A 25332-nucleotide genomic window follows, 5' to 3' on the forward strand; every position below is an offset into this window, starting at 1 on the left:
TTGCACACACTCCGACACAAACACACAAAACTCTATGGTTGCAGGCACATCTGTACACTCTGGCACAAACACACAATCTTTAAAAAGACACAGGTTGAGCCAGGCAGTGGTGGCGCACGCCTTTAATCCCCAGCACTCGGGAGGCAGAGGCAGGCGAATCTCTGTGAGTCGAGACCAGCTGGTCTACAAGAGCTAGTTCCAGGACAGGCTCCAAAGCTACAGAGAAATCTGTCTCGAAAAAACAAAAAAAAAAAAAACAAAAAAAAAACAACAACAAAAAAAAAGACACAGGTTGAGGTGGGTGTGGTAGTCACCCCTAGAATTCCAGCACTTGAGAAGTAGATCAGTTATTCAAGATCATCCTCACCTACATGAGTTCAAGGTCAGCCTGGGCTACATGAGATTCCTATCTCACAAAATTAATAATAATAATAGTTTAAGATATATGCTGACTTTTTAAAGTTAGATTTCTGCTTAAATTTTTTTAATTTTTTATTTTATGTATGGGCATTTTTGCCTGCATATATGTCTGTGCACCATGTGTATGCATAACGTCTATGGAGACAAAAAGTGGATGTTGATGATAAGACCAGGCAAGTGGTGGCACAACACCTTTAATCCTAGCACTTGGGAAGGCCAGAGCTGGGCAGAGGCAGCAATCTCTGTGAATTGAGCCCAGCCTGGTCTACAGAGTGAGTTCCAGGAGAGCCAGGACTGTTTCACAGAGAAAGTCGGTTTCAGGGAAAAAAAAAAAAAAGGTGGATGTTGGATCCTCTGGAAACTGGAGTTACAGATGGTTGTAAGCCACCAAACCAGTGGCAATCAAACGAGCAGGTCCTCTGCAAGAGCAGCAAGTGCCCTTAATCACTAAACCATCTCTCCAGCCTCCTGAATTTTTTTGAAAAGTGTTTGAGTAGAGCACCTCATAGGCTACTCCACACAATTGAACAAGGCCACTGGCACATTGAGACAGATAACCTATATTTCCTTAGTGGATCCTTAAAGCCTGGCAAAGATCAGAGAACTCAGAAAACATACCCTCCCAAAGCAGATTGCACGGAAAGTCGGGGGTTACTGTCTACCCACACATGCGAAGTGAAGTGCTCTATGCAGATGCGCTTTCCTGTACCACACTAGCAAGGGCAGGATCTCAGGGTGAGTTCAAGGGCCAGCCTGGTCTACATGGCATAATCCAGGTCACGCCAGGGCTACATAGTGAGACCCAGAAAAATCAAGTTCCCCAAAGCAAGAAAATCTCTGAAAGACTTGGCAAACTATGCGTCAGCATTGTGAATACAGATGAATACTCGGCAACAGCAAACTGGAAAGATAATGCTGACATTTTAAAACAGTGAGAAGGAACTCAAAAATCAGTAAAGTGCTTGCCTTGCAAGCCACAAGGACCTGACTTTGATCCCCAGAACGACGAGAGAAAAAATGTTAGGTGTATTAGAATATACTTGTGGTTCAACCAATGGGGAAGACAAAGAGATCCCTGGGGTCTCAATGGCCAGCTGGCCAGCTAGCTGATCGGTGACCTCCAAGGCAATGGACCCTGTCTCAAAGGAGACAGGCACTTAGGACTGTCCTCTGGCCTCCACACAGCAGACACCCGCTTGCTCATAACATTCTACACATGCACTGAGATAAAAAGAACCAGGGGGCTGGAGGAGATGGTTTGGGGTGCAGCTTGAGGACTGTAGCTCAGATCCTGAGAAGCGTGCAAACGCCAAGTGGTTGGCAAGCCTGCAATCCTCGTTTTCAAAGGCAGACAGATGGGATCCCCAGAGCAGGATGGTTAGTGAAACTGGCCATACTGGTGAGTTCTGGGTTTGACTGAGACTGCCTCAGTGAGCAGTGCACAAAGGTTATCAAGAATAACCCCGTACTATCAACCTCAGGCCTACACACACATACACACACATACACACACACACACACACACACACACACACACACACACACACACACACAAATAACTAGAAAACAAAGGGGAGGATGAACAAGAATAGACTCCTTGTAGGATAGAGCATGCCTCAGGATGACTCTGGGCAGGGTGTACAAGGGCTGCCAGGCCTGCCTCCGGTCTGACAAGGACCTGCCGATTTCCTCCAGGCCTGGCTCACTTCTAGAAGGCTGCTTGGGAAATGCTCCCATGACCCCACCTACGCTGACAGGTTCAAATTGCCTGCATCGTGAGTCTGGGGTCAGGAGGCAACATCATCTGGGATTCAAGATCACACAGATGATTTGACAAAAATGATTGAACTACTGCATCACAGGTCCCTGACCTCCCTGTGTGTGACTGTCTGCACCCCTTCCAGGCAGACGGTAAACTTCTGCTGCTTCCCTCAGGCAGACAGTTAGTTCTTCAGAGGCTCCAGATTTCTCTGGCATGAAGGGTACTGAGGCAGAAGGAGCCACCACTTTAAAGTACCTTTCATCCTTGTGGCATGTGACTTCCCCAGATGCCGGCTTCTCCACCTGACTTACGCAGCCTTCTTATTTTTGCCCACGGGGATTTGATTGGGCTTTGGGTAATTTCAATATTTGAGACTGGGGCCTTTCTGTTTCAATAAGGTGCCTCCCCATACCCACAGATCCAGCACACTTCACGTCCACTGGTAACACCTCAACACACAGCAGATAATGGCATTGCTCTATAATGTCCCACGGCCTCGGTCAGGCCTATGGGATTTGGGGCTGGGTTTTTCCCACCAAGGATCTGAGCATCCAGAGGTCCGCTTCCCTACCCCAGCAGCCTCTCTGCCTTCCATAACCCTCTCTGATGATGGTACAGTGAAAAGCACATCCATAAGCAAGCCATGTAGCCCAGCATGGTAGCACAAGCTGGTCATCACATCATCCCAGAGGGTGAGGAGGATCCAAGCTCAAGTCTAGCCTGAGCTACACAAAAACACCCATCTCAAAACAAAGAACCGGGTCCATCAAAGCAGGGAACATTACTCATCACCCAGGGGTCCCCTCCCTGGCTGTGCACACAGAATATTCTCTAAGCTCTTACAAGGGCAGCTAGAGCCACAACACTTCTTAGACCCAGAGAATTCGGAGTTTTCACCTAGATGTGTGGGTGAACTTGCAGAAGCTAGATGCCACCTAGGTACTACAGTTGGGGTCTGTAACACACAGAGGAAGAACGTACAAGGGAGGGGACACATGGGAAGTGGGACACATGGTGGACCTGATGTCACTCAGGTTCCAGACTAGCCTGAACCACAGCAACATCAGATTGCCCCATCAGAAAAGCTGAAGGTATATCATACTTAAGGGTGGCAAGACAGCATTGGAAATGGCATGGGTACGAGAGAGCTGGCCCCACCCCCTTGCCAGCTCCACCCAGATCCAGATCTAGGCTTTGAGTGGCTTTCTTTTTGTTGTTAGAGTTTGTTTGTTTTGTTTGTTTGTTTTGTTCATTTTTTCCTGTTTTCTTTTGGGGGGGTAGGTTACAAACATGGGAATAGATATTGAAAGGACTGAGAAATAAGTGGGACTGGGGTGCATAATGTGAAATTCCCAAAGAATCAATAAAAAAAGTATGTTTAAAAAAAGAAGAGAAGGAGGAGACGGGCTGACATCAGGGGCTGAGTCCAGTGCCTATGGTTCTGTCGTCATATCAGGTGACTCCCAGAAGCTGGAGAATACAGAAGATGGCTAGGATGGAAGGCACTCCCGTTCTGCAACCCAATGCTCCAAGACTCCTCATCAACATCTAGGCAGGGCCTAGAACTGCAGTCGTCTACAGGGTCAGGGAAGAGTAAGGTCAGGCTTTGACCACACTGCAAGACTGTCCAGCTGGGAGCAGAGAATGGCAGAGTCTCTTTTTCAGCGTCCAACACAGTTAGCAAGGAGGGGACCAGGAGAGGCACAGAGGTCAGATGAACTCCCCTCTGGGGCCAACAGCAGAATGGTTGGGTGGGTACCTGGGGTCACAGTTCTGCTCTACCCTATATATTTCCCTGTGTTGGAAGGATAGGCTGGTCCCCCTCAAATCAAAGTCCCTGAGGTTGACCATGGCACTTCATTCATTAGACACAACTAGTACTTTCACAGGGGACCACAGTTCTATAGGAGCTTCTGGCATTCCCTGGCTTCCAGCTTTGTAGAGACTGGCTGAAGTACAGGGAACAGTCTGCAGCTCTGCCCTGAGACAAACACCTGCAAGCAGGAAATGCTGTTGCTGGAAGTGATCCTGTGAACATGGATAGCACACACTTCCCCGAAAGCAAGGGTGACTACTGGAATATACATAGCCCCGGGTTATCACAGCCTGAGTCTGCGGCTGGAGAATCCTCAACATACCCTGGTCCCCAACACAAGGCCCAAACACATCTAGCAGAGACCTCCAGCACCCACTAGAGTCAGACCCAGGATCTGAGGGGATGTTGGCAAAAGGTTCCCTCCTGATCTGTACCATCGGTTACTGCAAGGACACCAGCCCGGCCCTACACAAGATGTGGTCTCTTCACAACTCCTATGGAGCTGGGATACCAGAGAACATCCCACACTGTTGAGCTACTTCCTGCCAGATAAGCCAGGCTCTGAGTGAACAGGGGTCCCCATTGTCTTAGTTTGGGTTTTTATTGCTGTGAAGAGACACCATGACCATGGTAACTCTTATAAAGACAACATTTAATTGGGGTGGTTTGCTTACAGTTTCAGAGGTCCAGCCCATTATCATCACAGTGGCATGCAGGCTGACGGTGATGCTGGGGTAGCTGAGAGTCCTACATCTCACAAGCAACAGGAAGTCAACTGACTGTCACTCTGAGGGAAGCTTGAACAAGAGACTTCAAAGCCTGACCCCATAGACAAACTTCACCCAACAAGGCAGACCTCCTAATAGTGCCACTCCCTTTGGGGGCCATTTTCTTTCAAAACACCACACCCATGAAAAGCAATCACGCATCATTGGACATGCCAGTAGCTTTCTCTGGACTCTCAGTCCAGGGGAAAAACTCAATCAAAAGTCACCCAGTGTCCTTCCACCAGGACCCATGTTACCTCCCCAGGCACAAGTGAACGGTACCCACATCACTTCCCAAGGGCACATGTGAGGTCAGGCCCCCTGCCACCTCCCTGCTGCACGGGTGAACAGTTACTACTTACATCACCCTCCCTGGTGACTATGTGAGGACAGGACCTCACGTCATCTCCCCAGAGCACACGCGGACAACCATATCCTTGTCACCTCCTATGCCTTCTCCCTTGGGGCACCCCTGGGCACCAGAGCTCTGCATCTCCTGCCTGAGCACCCAGAGGACTGAGGCCCCACATCATAACCTATAGTACCTATAAGAACCGCCCCTGTCATCTCCCTGGGATACACTGAGCCTTAGAGTTCCACATCACCTCCCTGGGGGACACGTGAGGATCAGGACTATGGAGCCAGGCACTGCGTACTCCTCGGATCTGTTTGCTGTGCCCCAGAGTGTGACCAGCAAATAGCAGGTATGTTCCAGAAAGAACGTGTCCCCTGGCTACAGCTTCGGAAAGGAAAGAAAGCATGCCTTTAGCAACTTCTAGAAACTTCCCTGTAGAGCCTCACTCACCCGTCCTCCCTTTTCTCTCTATTTTTCCTTCACACACCCATGGGGCCATGCTGGACACTGATCCGTTTGTCAAAGAAGTGAAAAAATGAGAAAAACCCTTACTCACAGCGACAGCCATCGTGTGAGCAGAGCGGCAATAAGCCAGTCGACAAGTAAGATCCCCTCAGAGCAAGCACTCTAGACTCGAGGATGGAGAAGGAGTGGTCTCACAGGGTGGATGCCCAGCGAGACATGAAGGAGGATGGAGAGACAACCCGCAGGCCCCTGGGCCAAGAACAGTCTAGGAAGTGCAGCCAGTATTAGCAAAAGCCCTAAGGTGGACTCACCAGGCCAGCCAAGCTGTGCCGGGGCAGCAGTGGCCAGAGGCTGAGGACCAGGCAGGGCAGCATCATTGGGGAGCAGCTTTCTGTGTAAGAGGGACTGACCTGCATCTCAGATGTTAGAGGCTGTGCTTAGGTGTTAAATGCTCAGTCCCCAGATTCCAATGTTAATGAAGTTTGCCACTGGGACTTTGAAAAGGAGACTAGGAATTAGATGAGGTCACCGGGGAGAGAAGGCCACAGTGACTTGATTGGCTTCATAAAGAGACCTAAACTGGCACACCTTCTCTGTCTCCCAGGCGATAGCCTCTCCCATAAGAAGCCCTGAGAGATGCTTAAGCAATCCCTTGTTCCAACAGAGATTCTCTCTTTTTTTGGTTTTTCGAGACAAGGTTTCTCTGAAGCTTTGGAATCTGTCCTGGAACTAGCTCTTGTAGACCAGGCAGGGAGAGAAGGCCACAGTGACTTGATTGGCTTCATAAAGAGACCTAAACTGGCACACCTTCTCTGTCTCCCAGGCGATAGCCTCTCCCATAAGAAGCCCTGAGAGATGCTTAAGCAATCCCTTGTTCCAACAGAGATTCTCTCTTTTTTTGGTTTTTCGAGACAAGGTTTCTCTGAAGCTTTGGAATCTGTCCTGGAACTAGCTCTTGTAGACCAGGCAGGCCTCGAACTCACAGAGATCTGATTGCCTCTGCCTCCAGAGTGCTGGGATTAAAGCATGCGCCACCACCGTCCGGCCAGAGACTAACTCTTTTTTTAATATTTATTTATTAATGTATACAATATTCTGTGTGTATGTCAGCAGGCCAGAAGAGGGCACCGGACCCCATTACAGATGGTTGTGAGCCACCATGCAGTTGCTGGGAATTGAACTCAGGACCTTTGGAAGAGCAGGCAATGCTCTTAACCTCTGAGCCATCTCTCCAGCCCCCAGAGACTAACTCTTAAGTGAAGGTACAGCTCGCTAAGGTAGACTGTCAAGCTGAATATATCTTATGACCTGCCAAAGGGCTGGGAGCCCCCCCCCCCCATGAGAAAAACAGAACACAGTTTTGTTCTGGTTTTTTTTCCTGCTAGAAGGGCTTTTGATGTTTACAGGAAATGGAACTGTCGCTTTATCAGTTTTAAGTTGCAAAGACACATAATCTCCAAGGGACTGTTAGCAACTTGAAAACAACATACTTGTCCCTCTCAACGTGCCAACGGAGTAGTAAGAGACCACATCCATTTCTATAGACTCAGCCCAGGCTGGGATTCTGTGCCTTCTCTGAGTCCCCTCCCCATGCCCCATCACGTGAATGCCACCTCCTCTTTGCTTAACAAAAGAAGCTTGGCTCAGGAGAGGAGCAATCTGCCCCAGTAGGGCAGCTGGTTACAGAAGAAGCCAGGATGGGGAAGGAATGCATACAACCGCATGAAAATGCGGGATGCCATCTGTACCCATCCACGGCTCCCGAGCTCACTTCAGCAAAGCGGGGTCTTACAGTGCCCAGTCCCAGCTCCAGGCTAGCCCCTGGTCACCATATACGCTTCTCTCACTTCTCCTTCCCAGACTCCCTCGAAGGGCATCAGCAATCTCTCATTTCCCCGCTTCACCAATTCCATTTCCAAAACGATGGGGACTCAACACCATTAAACATGATTTAATTTGCTTTCCCCTAATGACTGGCCCACGGTACTAGGACGTCTCTCCTTTTCCACTTGAAAGGCCTTCGAAGGGGGTGATTTCCTCCCAACAAATTAATATGGAAGCCATTAGGACAACGAAGGGGAATTGTCCTTGGCTTCTAACCCCTCTTACATGGAGGCAGACCACAGTCCCAGCTAGAGGAGAAAATGGCAGAGAACACAGACAGGTGGTGGGCTTCTGGGGCTCCTTCTGTGCAGGCCCAGTTGCTACTACAGCTCCTACTAACACCAGGAACATCCCAGAGCCCAGGTCAGAGCCTTCACAGAATGGAGTGTTAACCCTCCGAGGCATGTGAATGACAAGTTCCTGAGCCTATGGGGACAATGGCAGTCCTCACCTATGCTGGCCATAGTTCTACGTCACTCCTCTCATGCTCCCAAGGCTGGCATCCTTGTTACTGCCATTACAGACAGGAAACCAGGCTGGCAAACCAGGCTGCATGGAACACACTCCCAATCTCAGCATTTGGGAGGCTGAAGCAGGGGTCCGTGAGTTCAAGGACAGTCACGGTCTCAAATACCAGGCTAGCCTGGGCTACATGAAATGTTACCGCAAACATAGGCAGCAACAAGATTGGAGAAGTAGGTTAGCAGTTAAGAGCACTTGCTGCTCTTGGAGAGGACCTGAGTTCTATTCCCAGCTCACAACCACCTGTAACTCCAGCTCTGGGAAATCTGTCACCCTCTGCTAGCTTCCTAAACACCTGCACGCATACAGACATGCACATGAAAAAAAATAATAAATAAATCTAGGGGGTGGGGGGAAACAGTGAAGGTATTCCCAGCAAGTTCACGCCCAAGGTCACATGTTTAACACAACACATATCCTTAAATCCTGTTCTCAGGCCCGAGATCCACAGTCCCCAAAGGACAGGGATGTCTGCTGTATCTTCAGGTCACTTTCAACGCTTCATGCTTCCCACTCCCCTCCAGGCCTGACTGGCTCATAACAAGCTTTCAATCTGTCCACGGCCTCCCCGTGAACCATCCTCACAGCCATTATCACTGTGTGTTCCACACTCCTGCTGTTCACTGAAGGATCAAATCCCGCCTGTGTGCTGTTCTGGAGTCTTTCAAGGGCCCAACACCAGAGGCCCCCCCTCCCCCAACCTCATTTTCAGAACACTGTGCGGGACAAGCGTTAAAGGGCGGCCATGGGCTGACTGGAACTCACCTCTGCCTGGGGCCTAGCTGATGTGGGAATCACACCAAGGGCTACTGGTTTTGTGGGATTTGCTGGGCCTGTCGCCGCCCATCCCTGGCTACCCAAGAGGAAGGGCTCCAGAAACCCAGGCACATTGAGCCGGGCTGTCCCCAGTGGTCAGGAAAACTACCAATTTCCTCTCTTCTGAGCTATGAAACGAGCTATAAGCCCAGTGAGGGAAGATACCAGGACTAGGACTCTCCTTGAATATTTTGCCTGTGTTAGGAGGGAGTGAGAGCACTGAGACATCTGCCGCCAGTTAAATCAGATGACTGAGCAACGCAGGCTGGAAGCAGAGAAAGAATCAGAAGGACGGGGTGTGCTTCAGGTGAGCAAACCAAAGAAACTCAGACAGACACACACTATGGCCTGGGATCCCAGGGCAGGCAAGGAGACGCCTCTCCCACCTGTCAGCTAGCCCTCTGCTCAGAGACCAGCAATCCTGCAGCCTCACACTGCATAAACCAGGCCAGCGTTCCACTGCCCCTGCCCAGCCCAGATGTGCCAACACTCCCCTTGCCAAGCCCTAAGTCAGCAGGCCAAAGGCCTGTTTAGCCCTAACCCCAAGCAGAACCGGGACTGGCAGGTACTCATCAGACCAGGATGGGCAGCTCCACAAATAAGAAACAACAGGGAAGGCCCGGAGGGAGCTGCCAGTACAAGCTAGGCAGAGCCTGGTTTTATCTCCTCAGCTAGGGCTGCCTGAGGACAAACCTCAGGGCACAGACCAGTCTAGAGGGCTGGCTCAGCCTCCAACCCACAGCAGGCCACCAAGCAGGCCTGGCGCCCCACTGCCCAGTACTGGCTGGCAGATCCCTAAGGGCTGTCAGCTCCAACCCACGCTCCTGGCCCCCACTGACTGGCTGGCAGATCCCTAAGGGCTGTCTCACCGCTCTGGCACCTGACCTGCATCCCGCCACAGACTGAACCAATCAGCCATCTTCTCAGGAGGTAGCACTGGGCTGCCTGTGGAGCTAGGCTAGAGAGGCAATCAGTGACACAGAGACTCTGGTCACTAGATAAAGGTGCCCACCCAGCCAGCCAGCCAGCCAGCCAGCCGCACAGAGATCTACGCAGATACCTATGCAGATAATCAGCCCTTTTGGAAGTCTCCCAACTTCCCCCTGCTGCAAACACAAAGGCCTAACTGGGCTCTAGATCATAGTCCGATGATTGCTGTTCTCTGCAGCACCAGCCGCACAGTGGCCACTGGTGAAAATGAAATGAGCTGATATAAGGGTCCCTGAGGGTCCCAGGGGCTCCACATGCCCTAATCACACCCATTCCAAAGTCTAACTTGTGTGCACCCTTCCTGACTGGCCTCAAGGGCCCTCTGTGTGAGGCACAGCCATCAGGTGGGGGTCAGAAACTCTAATTAAAGATAAAGCTCATAATTAACCTTTGATTAATTAAAAAGTGAGAAAACTAATTATTTAACAATGTCAATGGCTTAATATGTGTCATCTTTGGAAATGTAGAGCCCCAAGAGGAGAAAGTGGGGGGCTTCTAAAAGGATCCCTGGATCTCCCCCAACCTCTGCCCTCAACCTTGTGGGCATGAAAAGACCTAGATAGCCAAGCACTGGGGTCTAAGACAGCGGGGACCTGGGAGAGCCGTCTCCTCGCTACCCATCCTCTCTGGAGGACTCCATCAGGGATGGGTAGATGAATGGATGGATGGTTCTGCAGATTTGCCCTCAGGTCACAAGGCCAGGTCCCTGGTCACACAGTCTCACAAGCAAACCTACCAAACACGTGAGGGCTATATAGCCATCCCAGAGCTCAGGCCCTTCTTACTACGAGATAGCACTGAGTAAGGAGAACCTCGGTCTGTGGGATCAGGTGGGGAGCCAAGAGGGAACACCCTATAACCACTGGCAGCTCTAAGAAGAAATGGGAGCCCACACACTTCAATACAGTCTCACAGGGTGCAGGAGCTGGCATCAATGAACTACATAAGGATGTCACTGATACCACAGGCATGGCACCCCCTTCCAGAGATGACTCGGGAGGACTACCATGGCTAGGAGGCCAAGCAGAGCCTATAGCAGTCACAGCTCACCCATGGCTAAGGAAGGTTCCAGTCCCTGCAGCCAACATGAGCAAGGGTGGCGCCAATCTCCCTGCCCAAAGTTTTCCCATGAATGAATTGCCCAGTTCAGCCATGTTGATACAGCCACTGAGCCACACCAACCACCCTCCTTCAAGAAGCAGCCCTGTTTTGAGAGACTAGCATCAGGCCAGCATCCTTCAGCATCCTGGGGTTCCAGTACCAAGTAGCCCTACCACATCTCCACAAACGCCTCCAGCTGTCCCACTAACACTCCTCCCCTACTGGTCCCCAGGCCTGGGTGAGCACAAGACATCTCAGTTGACCTGCCAAGCTCTTGTCAAGCCTAGTCTGCAAATGCTACTCACAAGGACATGAGCTGATTCTATGTGCCAGCAGTTGGCAGTGTGGTGTGTGCCCCTGGCTAAGGTTGGTTGTTTTTCATCAACCTGACAAAAACTAGACATACCTGAGAAGAGGGATGAAGCACAATTAATAAAAACCCAGAGGCAGATATTAAGGCTCAACCTGAAGGCCAGAAAAGCAAAGCAGCCAGCCACTGGCTCTTACCTCACCCTCAGTCCAAAATAGTGATCCTGCCTCTAGGAATCTCAGAATGAGACTGAGACTGAGAGCTCCTCCCGTCTTATAATCCTCTCTAGCTCTAGGATTAAGGGTGTGCACCACTACTGCCTGGTTTCTATGGCAAACTAGTGTAGCTACTGGGATTAAAAGTATGTGTCATTGTAGCTACTAGGGTTAAAGGTATGTGTCACCACTGCCTGGTCTGTAAGGCTGACCAGTGTGGCTGTTTCACTCTCTGGTCTTCAGGCAAGCTTTATTTATTAAAATACAAATGAAATATCACTACACCACCACTGAGAAAATGCCCAAGAGCAGAGGTGGCCCAGGGGTCTCAAACTTTTTATCACCAGGAGTCGGGTACAGTGTCCCATATCACCCCAGCTACAGGAGATCAGCACAAGGCTCCACATCACCCCAACTACAGAGGATGGGCATGAAGCCCCTCATCGCTCCAACTGCAGGCTTTCAGCACAGTTCCCCACATCACCCCAGTTTCAGGGGGTCGGCATGATTCCCCACATCACCCCTGCTACAGGCAATCAGGCACAGTGCCCCACATCCAGAGATCAGACACAGTGTTCCACAACACCGCAGGGATCTCTGTTCCAAGTTCACAGCACATACCTCACGAGTCCAGAGAAGCTGCCTCTCCACCCAGAAGGCCTGACCTCACAGCTGAGGCTGCCATTGGCTGGCCCCAAGCTGGCGGCAGACTCCTACTGACCTTTAGAATAAGCAGTGAATCCTGGAAAGGTCTGCCAAGGTGACCAGAAATGACACCATCACAAGGAGCCGATTACACTTCGCTACTTTTTTTCTTGTTCTCTTTCCTGGTCTCATTCAGAATTTTCTGCCACAAACATCAAACTGTCAAGCTTCACCAGACACAATTAATGCTTGGGGCACTGGGGAGAAACAATTAACCAATTAAAGCTTAATTAACTGTGGACAAAAACCAAAAAAAAAAAAAAAGGCTTGCACCAGTTGCCACGAGATGAGTGAAGAAAAGCCAGGCTCCTCGTCCCCAGGTGGGAACTAGCTGGGTAGAAAGACACCCAAGCAAGAAATGACAGAGTCGTTTGCTTACACACAGGACAGGAAGGGTGGCCCTGCAGACTACAGGAGAAACCGAGGTACAAAGAAAGCGGTAACGAGCACACACGCCGCGACACACAATGGCCACAGCACATCTAGAGTCTGTCCGCAGCTACTTCCTTGGGTGTGGGCTCCTGTTTCCTCAGTGTCAAATCCTCAGTGAGCAAGGGGGGAGTCCACAGGTAGAGCTGTCTGGCATCTCCCAGCACCCTGGCACTGTGCAGGGGGTCACACGTGCTTTCCGGAGTGTGCGCACTAAACCCTGACACCCTGGTCTGTAGCTCTGCAGAACAGCGCTGTCCCCTTAAGAGTTCCAGTCAAGCTGTACCCCACCCTGTCCTGCCACACCTAGTCCTACACTAGGCTGAGTGGACCACCTGCTGGGTCTGTATACCCCCCCCAACCTCCTGTCCATTGTATATGCAGCTCTGAGCTTTCCACTCCGCCCATCGAAACCAGGAATTCCACTGGGAAGCCCTCTATAAACACCTCGGCTATCTGCGCCATTGTAGCCCCACCGTGGCCAGCTACCATGCAGGGGTCCTGGGCTCTGCCTTTCCAGTTGCTGAGGCTGTGTGCCCTAGCACAGGCTGAGCTAAGTGGAGAACAAAACAGAAAGACACATCCTCCACACAATGCCTATCACACCCCCCACCAGGAAGACCAGGTAACCCAGCCACTAGTCCTGGCACTAAACCATGCCAATCCCCAAAATTCTGGGTTTTCTCGGCTTAACTCCATCCACACCAGAGGTGCTGCTGGCATCATCCAGCATATGAGCCTGCTCTTACAAGAGGGGCTGAATCTCAACCATGAGAGCTTGCCTGAGGACTCACCCTACAAACGAACACTAGTATGAGACCAGCTCATTCACAAGAATGAGCATAAGACCCAGGGCCCCCGCATCTCACTTTAAGCTGGGGCAGATATCGCTCATCAATAGCTGAGCCTCAGCAGCCATGACTGAGTGTTCCAGGAAGCTACTATCAGTCAAGATTAATCAGTGTTATCAGTCAAGCCGTTCCCTTTACAGACAAGAGCACCTAAAGTCCTAGGAGAAGGTAGTAGGCCACCCAAGTTCCCACAGCTCAGAAGGTACTCCTGCCCAATTCTAAACCATGGAGGAAGGAGTCTCTTCCCATAAGTGATGCTGGGTCATCCATGAAGCCTACGTTCACAGGACATTCCTGTGCCACACACCTGCACACAAGCATACCAATTTGGTTTTCTCTCCAGACTCAGACCCCATAAGCTCCAAACCCTTCCTCCTGCTTCCATCCCTCCGGCTGACTGCCCTCAGACACAGAGAATCATGATCCCCAAGAGGGTACCAGCATCCAATGCATCACAATGGCCTCCAAAATAGAGTCCTGCCCCTCATCACCAACACTGGTGATCAAGAAGTATCAATTCTTAGCCATGGGCTCCTCTCAGCCTCAAACTTTCAGCCTCAAACCTTGCCCACTTCCCAGCAAGCCCAGAGGACCGACACACAGTGGTCTAGCTCTTCACAGGTTTGTTGACAGCAGGGTCTCAGCGACTGATCCAGAAGCATCCTCCTCCTTCCCTCCTTCGCCAGCCGGCAAGAAGTAAGCACTTTCTGCCTGGAAGAGGAGGCCAAGTGGAAGCCTCAGAGCTGGATGCAGTCAAGAGTAGAGCACCTGCCTAGATGGCACAAGGCCCCAGGACCATGAGAGATACAATGCTCCCATTGCCAGTAAAAAGCCAGAGGCACATCGTGTGTGTGTGTGTGTGTGTGTGTGTGTGTGTGTGTGTGTTATGTGTGTGCTTGCATGTGTGTTTCCACAGACACACACTCAGAATGTCTGATGGTCAAGTTGCCTGAAAGCATAACCTAATAACCTCCTCCTGAAGTGACACCCACTGGCAGAGGTGTGGAGGGGATCCTTCCAAACAGGACCTGGAAAGCCCTTGCCAGCAGCCCCTGCCAGGGCTCTGCCGGGAGCCCTGAGGCTGCTCTGCTCTGCGGAGGCGGCTGCATTTTAATAAGTAATTAGTACGGAATGGATGCCGAGAAAGGGCCCAAGTACCTCCCAGACAGTATTAAGCCAAGGCGTGCAAATGAACTTGGCGCAGCAGGAGCTGGTGAGAGCCATCAGCCAGCGGGAGAGTACCTCGGGAGATCACGAAGCCCACTCAGCAAATTTCCTGAACAAATAGTAGGGGAAAATGAGGAGACGCAAGCAGGCTTGAAGCCTGGGTATGGAGATCGGATTGTCTGACCAATATCCATGGTTACTGCTGTCTCTGATCAGATAGGGCTGGAGACCCGTCCATACACACAGGTGCTAAAGTTACTGAGACTATCCCTCCACACACTTGATAGTAAGCAGGGCAGCGTGGCAGGTTTGTGACATCATTAGAGGCTTGGTAAAGCCAGCACTCCAGGCAGCTGGAACAGGCCATGGGTACCCCTGCCCACTGCCAAGGATCACAGTTTGATTACCAAGAGCTGCCACTTGGAGGAAAACACCACAGGAAGACATACAGCTGCCTCATCTGGTCTCTTCCTCTGCAGTTCCTATGGAAAAAAGATCCTTACACCCATCTCACAGACTGGAACACTGTGGGAGGCAGCCCAGTGACATCCGGGGTCTGCCTTAGTACCCTTCTATTCCAGAACTCTCAGCTGACCCACTTTACCAGGCAGCGGGAAATACCAGCAAACATGCCCCTCTGCCCACTCCCATCCTGCCTCAAGTTCAGAGGACAATGGCAGCAGATGTCTGTAGGGGATAGGTCAATGCAAGGGGCCACAGCAATTACGAGGGACAAAATAAATGATAAATGTCTAGAAAAGACAAGCTGGCTTCCGTCTGTGTCAGCTTTACCTGGCTGTACTGTGGGCTCTATGGAAAATGCTAGAAAAACTAATGATGCCTGCTTGGGATCAAAAAGGAGAGGGGCATCAAATGCCAAGGGAATGAGCACGGGGCCCATAAACTGCTGAAGAAATGATGGGACAGTGGCAGAGAGACCCAAGGGCTTTCATAAGCACAGCAGGGCACTTGCAGGGAAGCTCTGTCTCTGACCGCCACAGCACAGCCAGCTCCTCTGAGGACCCAACTGCTCCACCAGGCTGAAACCTGGAGGCAACATCCTTATCTGTGATGTGCCCAAGCTTCCAAACTCTCGCTCTGAGCTTCTTCGGAACCCTTCCTTTAGGCAAAATGTCGCAGAAAGTGCCACACCGGAAAGGCAGGGCTGCAGCAGTTCAACTGGGCTCCATCTTTACTGCCTCAGCAGGAGAAGCTAAAACTCCGTAGCCGGGGAGAAGTGTCCAGCCTGTATGGCTGCCATCGGCACAGTCACAGGCATTATCCAGTGTCCCAAACTCTCAAAGATCCACTGTTGGCACCCTCCCCTGAGACACAGGCATATTACAGCCACTACCCAGCAGCTGGTCAGCTTCCACACCGCCCCCTGGCCCCCAAACCACCTCATTCTGGCCTCCTCACTAACCTGCCTCCCATTCCTTTAGGTTCCAGTGAGATGCAGGCACTCCTGAGTGGAAAGGACTCGGCATACGGTAATAGTGACAGACAGATACCAGCCATGACCTCCATGAAAGTGAGAGGCCTCAGGGGCTCAGAGGCTGCTGGGTGGAGCCTAGGCACCTGGGTAAGCAATGCCAAAATCATCTAGGGGCCCGTCGGTCCATGCCCAGCTCTTGTTGAGAGCCAGGTGAACTGCTGCGGAAGTGTGAATCGCAGTGACTCTTCCTGTGAATAAGGGGCCCACTGATTAGGAGCACAGCTCCATGTGACCCACCCAGCTGCTCCCTCAGTAGCTCACTGTCTGAAATCAGGCTGGTGTCAACAGTACCACCTGGTGGGGCTGCAGGTTCCAGGTAAGACCCCAGCTGGGACATGCATGAGTAGCCTAGGGACATCACTCTGGAAACCACAACTCTACCAAGGGAACCATCGGCCTCCTGTCCCTAATGAGACCAGACAGACCTCCTGGAACAGCCAGGGCTCCATGCCTCTTGCAAGACTCCCCTTCCAGAGGCTCGGGCCTCTGCCACACCTAACGCTCTCACACAGATGCACTGAGACAGGAATTCAAATGCATCTCCCATTGGGACACGGATGGTGTGAGAACGCACTCAGGATGCTGCCAGGAAGAGAGAAAGCGGGAATAGGGGTGAAGCTGCCACTGCGCCATCAGGGCAAGCCTCGTTTAGCAAAGCCAAGGTCTGAGGGAGACACAGAGGACAGCATACAGCTAAGAGGAGAACCCAGGAGGCCCAGAGGAGGTTTGGAAGACCCTCCAACTTAAGAAAAAAATGTCGAGGAGGGTGGGTGGGTGGATGCCTTTAATCCCAGCACTTGGGAGCAGAAACAGATGGACAAGCAGATCTCTGAGTCTGAGACCAGTCTTATCTACAGAATGAGTTCTAGAACAGCCAGGACTACACAGAAAAACCCTGTCTCGAAAATTTTTAAAGGCCTTCCAGTGATGGGTGGGGTAGAAGGGACTCCCTGGCAGCACAGGTTAGCCGGCTGCAGGGGTTAGCAAGCAGAAGCAGGAGGAAGCCCAGGGGGCTAGCCCACCCTCAGACAACCAGAGGCACACAGTGGGCCTAGCTTCTCTCCTGCAGGCAAGAACTACAGCCTACTACTTTAGGAGACTGAATGCAAGGGCATGACTGCTCCCAGGTACAGCTGAGGAGATTTACTATAGATGAGGGGAAGCACAGCCAGAGGCCTCTGGAAGTGTAGAGTGAACTGGATGGGGGAGAGGGGCACCTGGGAACCAAGAGAGCAGGTGGGAAACAAGAGGTCAAGAGGGCATGTAGCCAAAACAGCTGAGTTGTATAGGGAAGAGAAGCTGGGCGGGTGGGGAGGGGGGCTGGAGAGGTTTAGAGACTGGGGGGGGGGGGGAGTCAGCCAGGATAACTCTGTAACAGGTGCTTGTGAGTAGGGAGAGACGGGTGGCCAGAGTTGACTTTGGTATGTTAGACTAAGCAGCTCAGTTAGCTATTTGTTTCTCTGAGACCTAACGGAAACCATCTTACTACCCTTCCTTCCTCTTCTCTGGCTCTCGCTCCTGCCTTCTTCCCTCCTTCCCCTGCTTCCTGACCCTTCAAAAGACATGCTTCATCTTTTGAGACCCTGTGACATTCACCTCAACCTTAAAAGCAGGTTAAAAGGCTCAAAACTAGTGGCTACCATCACAGACAAAAACGTTAACAGTGACAGGTCTCTGTCCCTCCCTGTTCCCTGCTCCAGTGCTACCCAGGGCTCCCTACATTGCAGGCCTGGCTATGGGACCCTGCACACAGAGGATGGCACAGCAGTTACCGGACAGATAGATGTAGAAGTGAGGCTAAGGAACATCATAGCCCAGATGGCAATGGAGCTGGACTTCCCAGAGGTGGGAATCAAAAAAAAAAAAAAAAAAAAAAAAAAGCTACCCAGCCATTGACCCTGAGCCAGAAGCTGGCCACTCTCTGTGAACCTCAACTTCCTGTTCCACAAAACGAAAGAATGAAGAGACATATCAGCACGGAGGAGGACTGACATAAACACGGTGCCAAACCACAGGGCGACGCTGCTGCTGTCCCGATGATCTGTAATGTCTAGGAGCTGAAATCGCAGAAGAAAGCAAACAGAGTCCTCTCCAGGGTCCCCACCAAACTTCCAAAGGGTTTGTTGTTGCTATTGTTGTTCCAAACTCCCAGAAAGAAGCTATGGGTGGCCATCTATGAAGCGTCCACAGTCCCTCATATCCCAAATCCCAGCAACGGAACAGATATGGCCAGATAGATAGGACACACGAAAATGAGAAAAAGAGCACATGGCAGGGGCAAGGCGATCAGACAGGCACCTCACTGCCTGGTCCCAGCCCCGCAGTCAGAGCCTGGCTGCCATGCAGCCCAGCTACCCTTGGCAATCTCCAAGACAAGACTTATCTGAACTAAAACCTATTATCTTTAATGTAACTCTTCGGAAAAACACCAGGGAAGGCAGCCAAAAAGACACTTCCGGAACTAAATTCTGGATTCCTCACGACTTGCTGGAACTGGTAGGGTGAAGGACCAAGAGCAGGAAGAAAACACTTACACTAAAAATGACAAGAACCCAAGGATTCATTTCCTTGCAGACTCCTTCAAGTGATGCCTCAAGAGCCAGCCACGATCTTCCCAAAGGATTCAGACGACACAAGGGTCAGGTCTCACCCAGGCGAACTGACAGTCCTGCTCTCTCTAGCCTAACCCCAACAGAACCCAGAGGAGAGAAGGCACCAAAGGCAGGTGCAGGAGCCGTCAGGTCAGCTCCGTGTAGAGCCAGAGCCTCGGGACCACCCCTGGCTGCCAGCGGAGAAGGAACCAAGATTCACACTCTTCTGGACAGACCTTGGAAGCGGTGCCCCCTGCTATCTACAAATGGGACTTGGAGAATCCCAAAGGCTGCATTCTGATGAAGACAGATCAGAGACACACCCACCCTGCTAGGCTCCAGCGTTCCAGAGCTTAGCTACCAGGCTATATCCTCCTAAGGTGCAAATGTTGCGTCTTTTACAAACAAAATCATTAAAAACTGCAGAGGGCAAGGCTGACACCTCCCTGTGACAATATGGGTTGCCCCCCCCACTAGCACTGGTGACAAGACAGTGGTAGCAGCATCAATTTCTATCTGAGGGAACACTACAATGGCTAACCCTGTTGGGCACTTCCCACTCCCATCCTCCCTCTCTCCCTCTCCCTCTCCCTCTCCCTTTCTCTCTCTCTCTCCCACCTCTCACAGTCTCACACATCAGGGTCTGAAGCAGTGGTTCTCAACCTGTGATCTCTCGACACCTTTGGAGTCAAACGACCTTTTTACAGGGTCCACCGAAGAGCATCAGAAAATACAGACTTTGCATTACAATTCATAACAGTAGCAAAATTACAGTTATAAAATAGCAATAAAAATAATTTTACGGTAGGGCATCACCACAACATGAACTGTATTAAAGGGTGCAGTGTTAGGAAGGTTGAGAAATGCCGGTTTAAGGGCACTGGGTTAGGTTATCCATTCACCCAGCAGTGGTGTAGAGGAGCCTGATCAGCCCAGTCCACCCTCAGGACTGGACAGGAACTGAAGCAGCAACAGGCAGAGGTGGGCTGGGGGTCATATGAGCTCCTGTAGGGCAGAGCATGAGACTGGACTCCACCCCTTAGCTTGGCTACAGGGTCTGCACAGCAGGGTCACCTCCAGCCCCAGCACCCCACCCTATGACTCAAGGTCCAAGCCCACAATCCACTCCCATTTCCCATAAGCGTATGCTGGGGCAACGCCAGGGAAACAGGCTAGAGGCCAAGGGGAAAAGCCCCAGTGTAGCCCCTCCATCCCCACACTGAACAGACACAGTGCACTCACTGCAGGGTCAGAGCTGTCCTGTCAAAACTGCTGACAATGACAAGAGCAACCCTTCTTCATAAACAGCTTGACCACACAGTTGGCCGAACGGATGATGAGAGCTTAATCCAGATTTATGTGTCTTACATCATGCATTCCGCCATAGCAAATTAGAATCAAAATGAAATTACATGAAATTATACACAGAACACTCCAGGGTTGTGCTGTTGAACAAAACATAGGTTTGGTTGGATGTTCCCATCTTTTTCTCTATATGGTTACTCAATATCTGGGGTGTGGAGTGTGTGTGTGTGTGTGTGTGTGTGTGTAAGTCATCAGCCCCTCCTACCCAGAGTGCTGTGGCTAATTCATCTCAACCACTTCCAGAGACAAGACCAAGAGAGAGTCCCAAATAGATCCATCAGATTGAAAAGCCACTCATAGAACAGAATACCAAGCAAGGCACCATTCACACACCCAAGCAGAGGGAAACACAATTCTGTATGTGCATGATAATGCATCAAACTCCCTACACCTGCCCTGCAGTCAGGACCTCCATACATTACATAGAGACCTTACTACATACTACTTGGCCTTGGCAGCTTTCTGGAACCTTGATGCAAATCTCCAAGACCCCACCCCTTCATTCGTGCATGCTTGACAAACCTACAAAATCATGCCCATAGCACCAAGTTCTGCTGATAGCTAGAGAACTGGTCCCCCAAGTCAGAGCTGCAGTGGCCCCTATATGCTTTTATAGCCAAAAGAAACCTCTAAAAATTGAACACCCATAGAAACAGACTCTCAAAATGAAGACTCCCAGAACATAGAGACCTGCTGGGGCCAGTGGCTCCCAGAAGCCTAGTCCTGAGCACTGAACTAGCTCTGAACACCACATCACAGAAAAGCCCCTTGAGGCACAGGTCTCTCAACACTTACAACGGCAAAGTTTGCTCTCTCAAGCACATCCTGGACGGGTGGGCTGTTTTCTTAAACACCCAGTCCCTGAGGATCGTCCTCAGGGCAGTCAGGGCCTCTGCCTCTTCACCAGCAGGTAGCAGCTGCTGGCTTAGAGACCAAGTCAGCTGTGGGGGGAAGGGTGGGCAGCAGAGAGGCTTGAGAAGACAAGCCAAATTACAGGTGTGCACTTCAACCCTCAGTGCCCCAACCAAGACATGACAGTCACGATTCTACCCAATAGGAATGACAGAGGGCTGGAGGCATGACTTGTTTGTTAAGGCGCTTAGCTAACATGTATGAAGTCCCAAGTTTGATTTCTGCCACTGCATAAACCAGTAGTAAGGAACACCTGTAACCCCAGAACCCAGGAAGTGGAAGCAGAAAGACCAGAAATTCATGGTCATCTTCAGCTACATATGGAATTCAAGGCTGACTTGAGCTACATCAGACTTTGTCTTACGAGGAGGCAGGCAGATCTCTGAGAGTTTGAGGCCAGCCTGGGCTCTTACACAGAGAAACCCTGTCTCAGGGGAAAAACAACAACAACAAACAAAAGATGAGTTACCAATATTTTTGATGGCACCTAATGCCATCACTCCATACCCATTCTCATCAGGAAGCCACCAATAATCACAGCCTCTGCGGCCTTTGCATCAGCCTGGCCTAAGTTTCCTCTCTCACACCAGGGGGTGGCCAGCACTCTCAGCTTTTAATGGCATCCCCTAGATTTAGATGTAGGTGGTTCCCCTGACTGAGAGAGAAAGGATCCACCCTCCTGCTCCACCCTGTCACACAAGCCTGGTTTCAGCACCTTCCCATCAGTGACACGGCTCAACAGGCACGGGGTTGGCGGGCAGCCAGCCTGTGTGGCCCACATGACCCAGTGCAAGCGTGTGTCGAGGAGCCCACTCACCTTCCCGAAGTCTCGGACATCAAAGAGGTCAAAGGGGTCAAATAGCTCGCTGTTCCTTAGTCCAAATTTATCGTGGCAGACTTTGAGGAAGGTGCGAATATTCTTCAAACACAGGAACTAGAGAGAGAAAGAGGCATCAGTAAGGGGACAGCATCTCAGAAAACACCAGTCACAGCAGCCGCAAGGTCCTGAGCGTCCATGCAGACAGAGGGAATAGGCGTCTCGGCAGCAGGAGAAATCCTTTTTCCAGGCTGGGGAGGGGGACTGGAGCTCAGAAGCTCTGCAGCCTAGGTACTCCCAGGGTGGGGAGCTGTCTTACATTCCTGTTGGTTTGCAGGTGACAGGTGACACCAAATCACAGCTGGCTAACTCACACCCTTCCCTGGCGTAATCCTGTGCATTCCAACCCTGATGGTCACGGCAGCAAAGAAACCACACTGCGTTCGAGTTAACAAGCACGACAGAGCACTTCATACATGTGCACATCGTGCTCATGTGTATGTGTACCCACAACTCCGTGTAGCACACATCCATCCCTTCACAGGAACCAAAGCCAGTAGCAAAACTGTGCCACTGACAGCCAAGACCTTAGAAAGGAGCTAAACTGGGCACAGCAGGAGACTGTAACTCCCAAAGCAGCGCCAGGGTTCCTCCTTTTTGGCACCATCTCCGTCACTAAGCTCCTGGCCAGCTCTGACCCTGATTTGTACAGGAGGGACAATAAGACCATCAACTTCTGGTCCTTGTGGAGAATCAGTTGTAAAAAACTGACAGGAGGGACTGGAGAGACGCTCAACAGTTAAGAGCATATGCTGCTCTTTGAGAGGATGGGGCTTCAGTTCCCAGCATCCAGATCCAGTTCACACAGCCTGTAACTCTAGTTCCAGGGGGACCCAACTTCCTCCTCTGGCCCTTGTGGGAACTGCATGCACACAGTGCACATAGAAACAGGCGCGCGCACACACACACACACACACACACACACACACACACACACACACACATTAATGAATTACACTTTAAAATTAGGAAACAGTCAGGCAGTGGCAGCACACACCTTTGATCCCAGCATTCGGGAGGCAAAAGCAAGGATATCTCTGTGAGTTCAAGGCAAACCTGGTCTACAAGAGCTAGTTCCAGAAGAGCCAGGACTGTTATACACAAAAACCCTGTCTCAAAAAAAAAAACCTGAAGATAATTTTTTAAATTTAAAGAAACTGAAAGGCAGAGTGGAGAAGGACCCCTAGCACAGGTTTAGAACACTGGGTTCCTGGTTTGAATCTTGTCTGAGAAATGACAAACAGTGGCCCAAGCTCCTGAGGTACTTGCTAGGCAGAGATTGTCCTCTAATAGCAGGCAGGGGACAAATCGTATGTAGAAGCCATTTAGGACCCAAACACAGCTGAGCATAGCATTCGAGTGGCAAGGACCCAGCACCTGCAGCCCAGTACAACCTAGGACTTTAGGCCAATCAACACCCATCTACAGGACCAACTACTAATCTCAAGTGAACTTCAGGAAGCCTGCCCCTGGCTGATCAGCAGTTTGTAGACAAATGATCGGATTCTGATATGATGGGCCAGAATCACAAACAACATAAGCCTCAGTTAGGGGGACAGAAGCCAAGCTGTGCTGAGAGCCTTTGTCCTGTACCACCACCTCTCCTGAGAGCATACAGGGCCCCCTCCCCTGTCCTGTACCACCACTACCTTTGCCTTGGGTCACTGCTCACCACCCTGGCTAAGATGTTACCATTCACAGATGACACTGGCCTGGTTCAACTCTCTCTCTCTCTCTCTCTCTCTCTCTCTCGGGGGGTGTGTATCTGTTTCCATCTCATTCCAAATATTTTCTTCCAGATAAGCATTTGGGATAATTGTGCGCACAGGATGCTTTATCTCTAAACACCTGAGCATGCATTTCTTGGAATAATGGCATCATTGTACATGTTCACAGCACATTCAAATCAAGAAATGAACACGGATGCTACCCAATCTGCACACTATATTACATAAAGGACAACCAGATGCCCTTCATAGAAAACAAAAAGTAAAGGCTGTACGGGAAGAGGGGAGGGAAGAGAGGAGAAATATGGCAGAGTGTCCAACCCAGGACCACACGGATATTGCTGTCACATCTCTTCTGTTTCCATTAACCTAGAACTGGATTCTACAATAGAACATTCTAGAATGACTATGTCCTTTATAACAATATCCTTTGTTCTGTCCCATACAGTCTATGCCACTAGACACATGTACCCAACAAGTATTCAAATGTTCAAATGAAACAGTTGAACTGCCCATTTAATTTTATTGTAATTCAGTGAAATTTAGAGGCCATGCATGGCTGAGAACCACTGGGTATGAAGTGCTCCATTTCTCTGTCTTCTATAACCTGATGGTGCTGAACAGCACCTGACCCTAGAGGATTCCATTCCCATGAAGTTCCTAGAATCTAGATTCAAAGACAGAAAGCATTTTAGGGGAGAAATGGTGGGGAGTGGTGGCAGTCTGGGAAAGAGCCAATCTGGTGATGAATGGACACACACACACACACACACACACACACACACAGACAGACACAGACAGACAGACACACACACAGACAGACAGACAGACACACACACACACACAGACAGACACACACAGACAGACACACACACACAGACACAGACACACACACAGACACACACACAGACAGACAGACAGACACACACACACAGACAGACAGACAGACACACACACACACACACACTGCTCTAAATGTGCTTAAAGTCCAAGCTACGTGATTGGAAATGGAGATGGTAGAACTAGGTGTGGGAGCCAACTCCTGTAGTCCCAACACCTAGGAGGTTGAGGCAGGAAGATAACATATTCTGGGCTTGCCTAGGCTATAGAGTAAGACCCTAACTCAAACAAAGGTTAAAAAAAAAAAATGGCTACAATGACAGATGTTTATATATCACAAGTAGAAGATTTAAAAAGAAAGATATGGAGACAGCGTGACCCACAGGCAGAAGGCTACGTGATGATGGACGTGGGGAGAGACAGACAAGAAATGAGGCTGCTGCAAGCCAGCCACACCCAGTACTACCACAGTCACCAGTACTACCACAGTCACCAGTACTACCACAGTCACCAGTACTACCACAGTCACCAGTACTACCACAGTCACCAGTACTACCACAGTCACCAGACCCTCAGAAGCCCAAGAGAAAAATCACCACACTCAGGCCCTGCCCCCAGTCTCTGGACTCCGCCAGCAAAGGAACACAAGTAAGCAGAGAAGCACAGTTAAAGCAACTGCAGGGAGCAACAGAACACACACACAGCCCAGCCTGGAAACTGGGACGAGGGGAGGCACTACACCCGAGAGCCCCCGGCGCCACCTCCTGCCCTACGGAGCACTAAGCTTCCAGCCTGGCTCAACTATTTTTTGCCCACAGCTCCTCTCTAATTTCCACTAAGCATTTATTTTAATTCCTCCCCGGCCTCCTATTTTGGAGTTAATTACACAGGTCCCAACCATAATCATGGCCGAGGCCAGGCTTCCTTTCAGGGCTTAGCACAGGCCAGTA

The 25332-nt window shown here is 50.7% G+C and overlaps 1 protein-coding gene across 3 annotated transcripts in view; it reads right to left on the reverse strand.

Moving 5' to 3' along the window:
• The window catches only part of Vav2 (vav guanine nucleotide exchange factor 2), a 177924-nt gene that overhangs the window by 115607 nt on the left and 36985 nt on the right, over nucleotides 1-25332 (reverse strand). For all 3 annotated transcript variants that reach the window (XM_038336282.1, XM_038336280.1, XM_038336281.2), the window contains exon 2: nucleotides 21756-21872. In XM_038336282.1, coding sequence (XP_038192210.1) covers nucleotides 21756-21872 — 117 coding nt within the window. The remainder of the gene's footprint in view (nucleotides 1-21755; nucleotides 21873-25332) is intronic.

Source organism: Arvicola amphibius, chromosome 7, assembly GCF_903992535.2.
Source record: "Arvicola amphibius chromosome 7, mArvAmp1.2, whole genome shotgun sequence".
In the NCBI taxonomy this organism is placed as follows: domain Eukaryota; kingdom Metazoa; phylum Chordata; class Mammalia; order Rodentia; family Cricetidae; genus Arvicola; species Arvicola amphibius.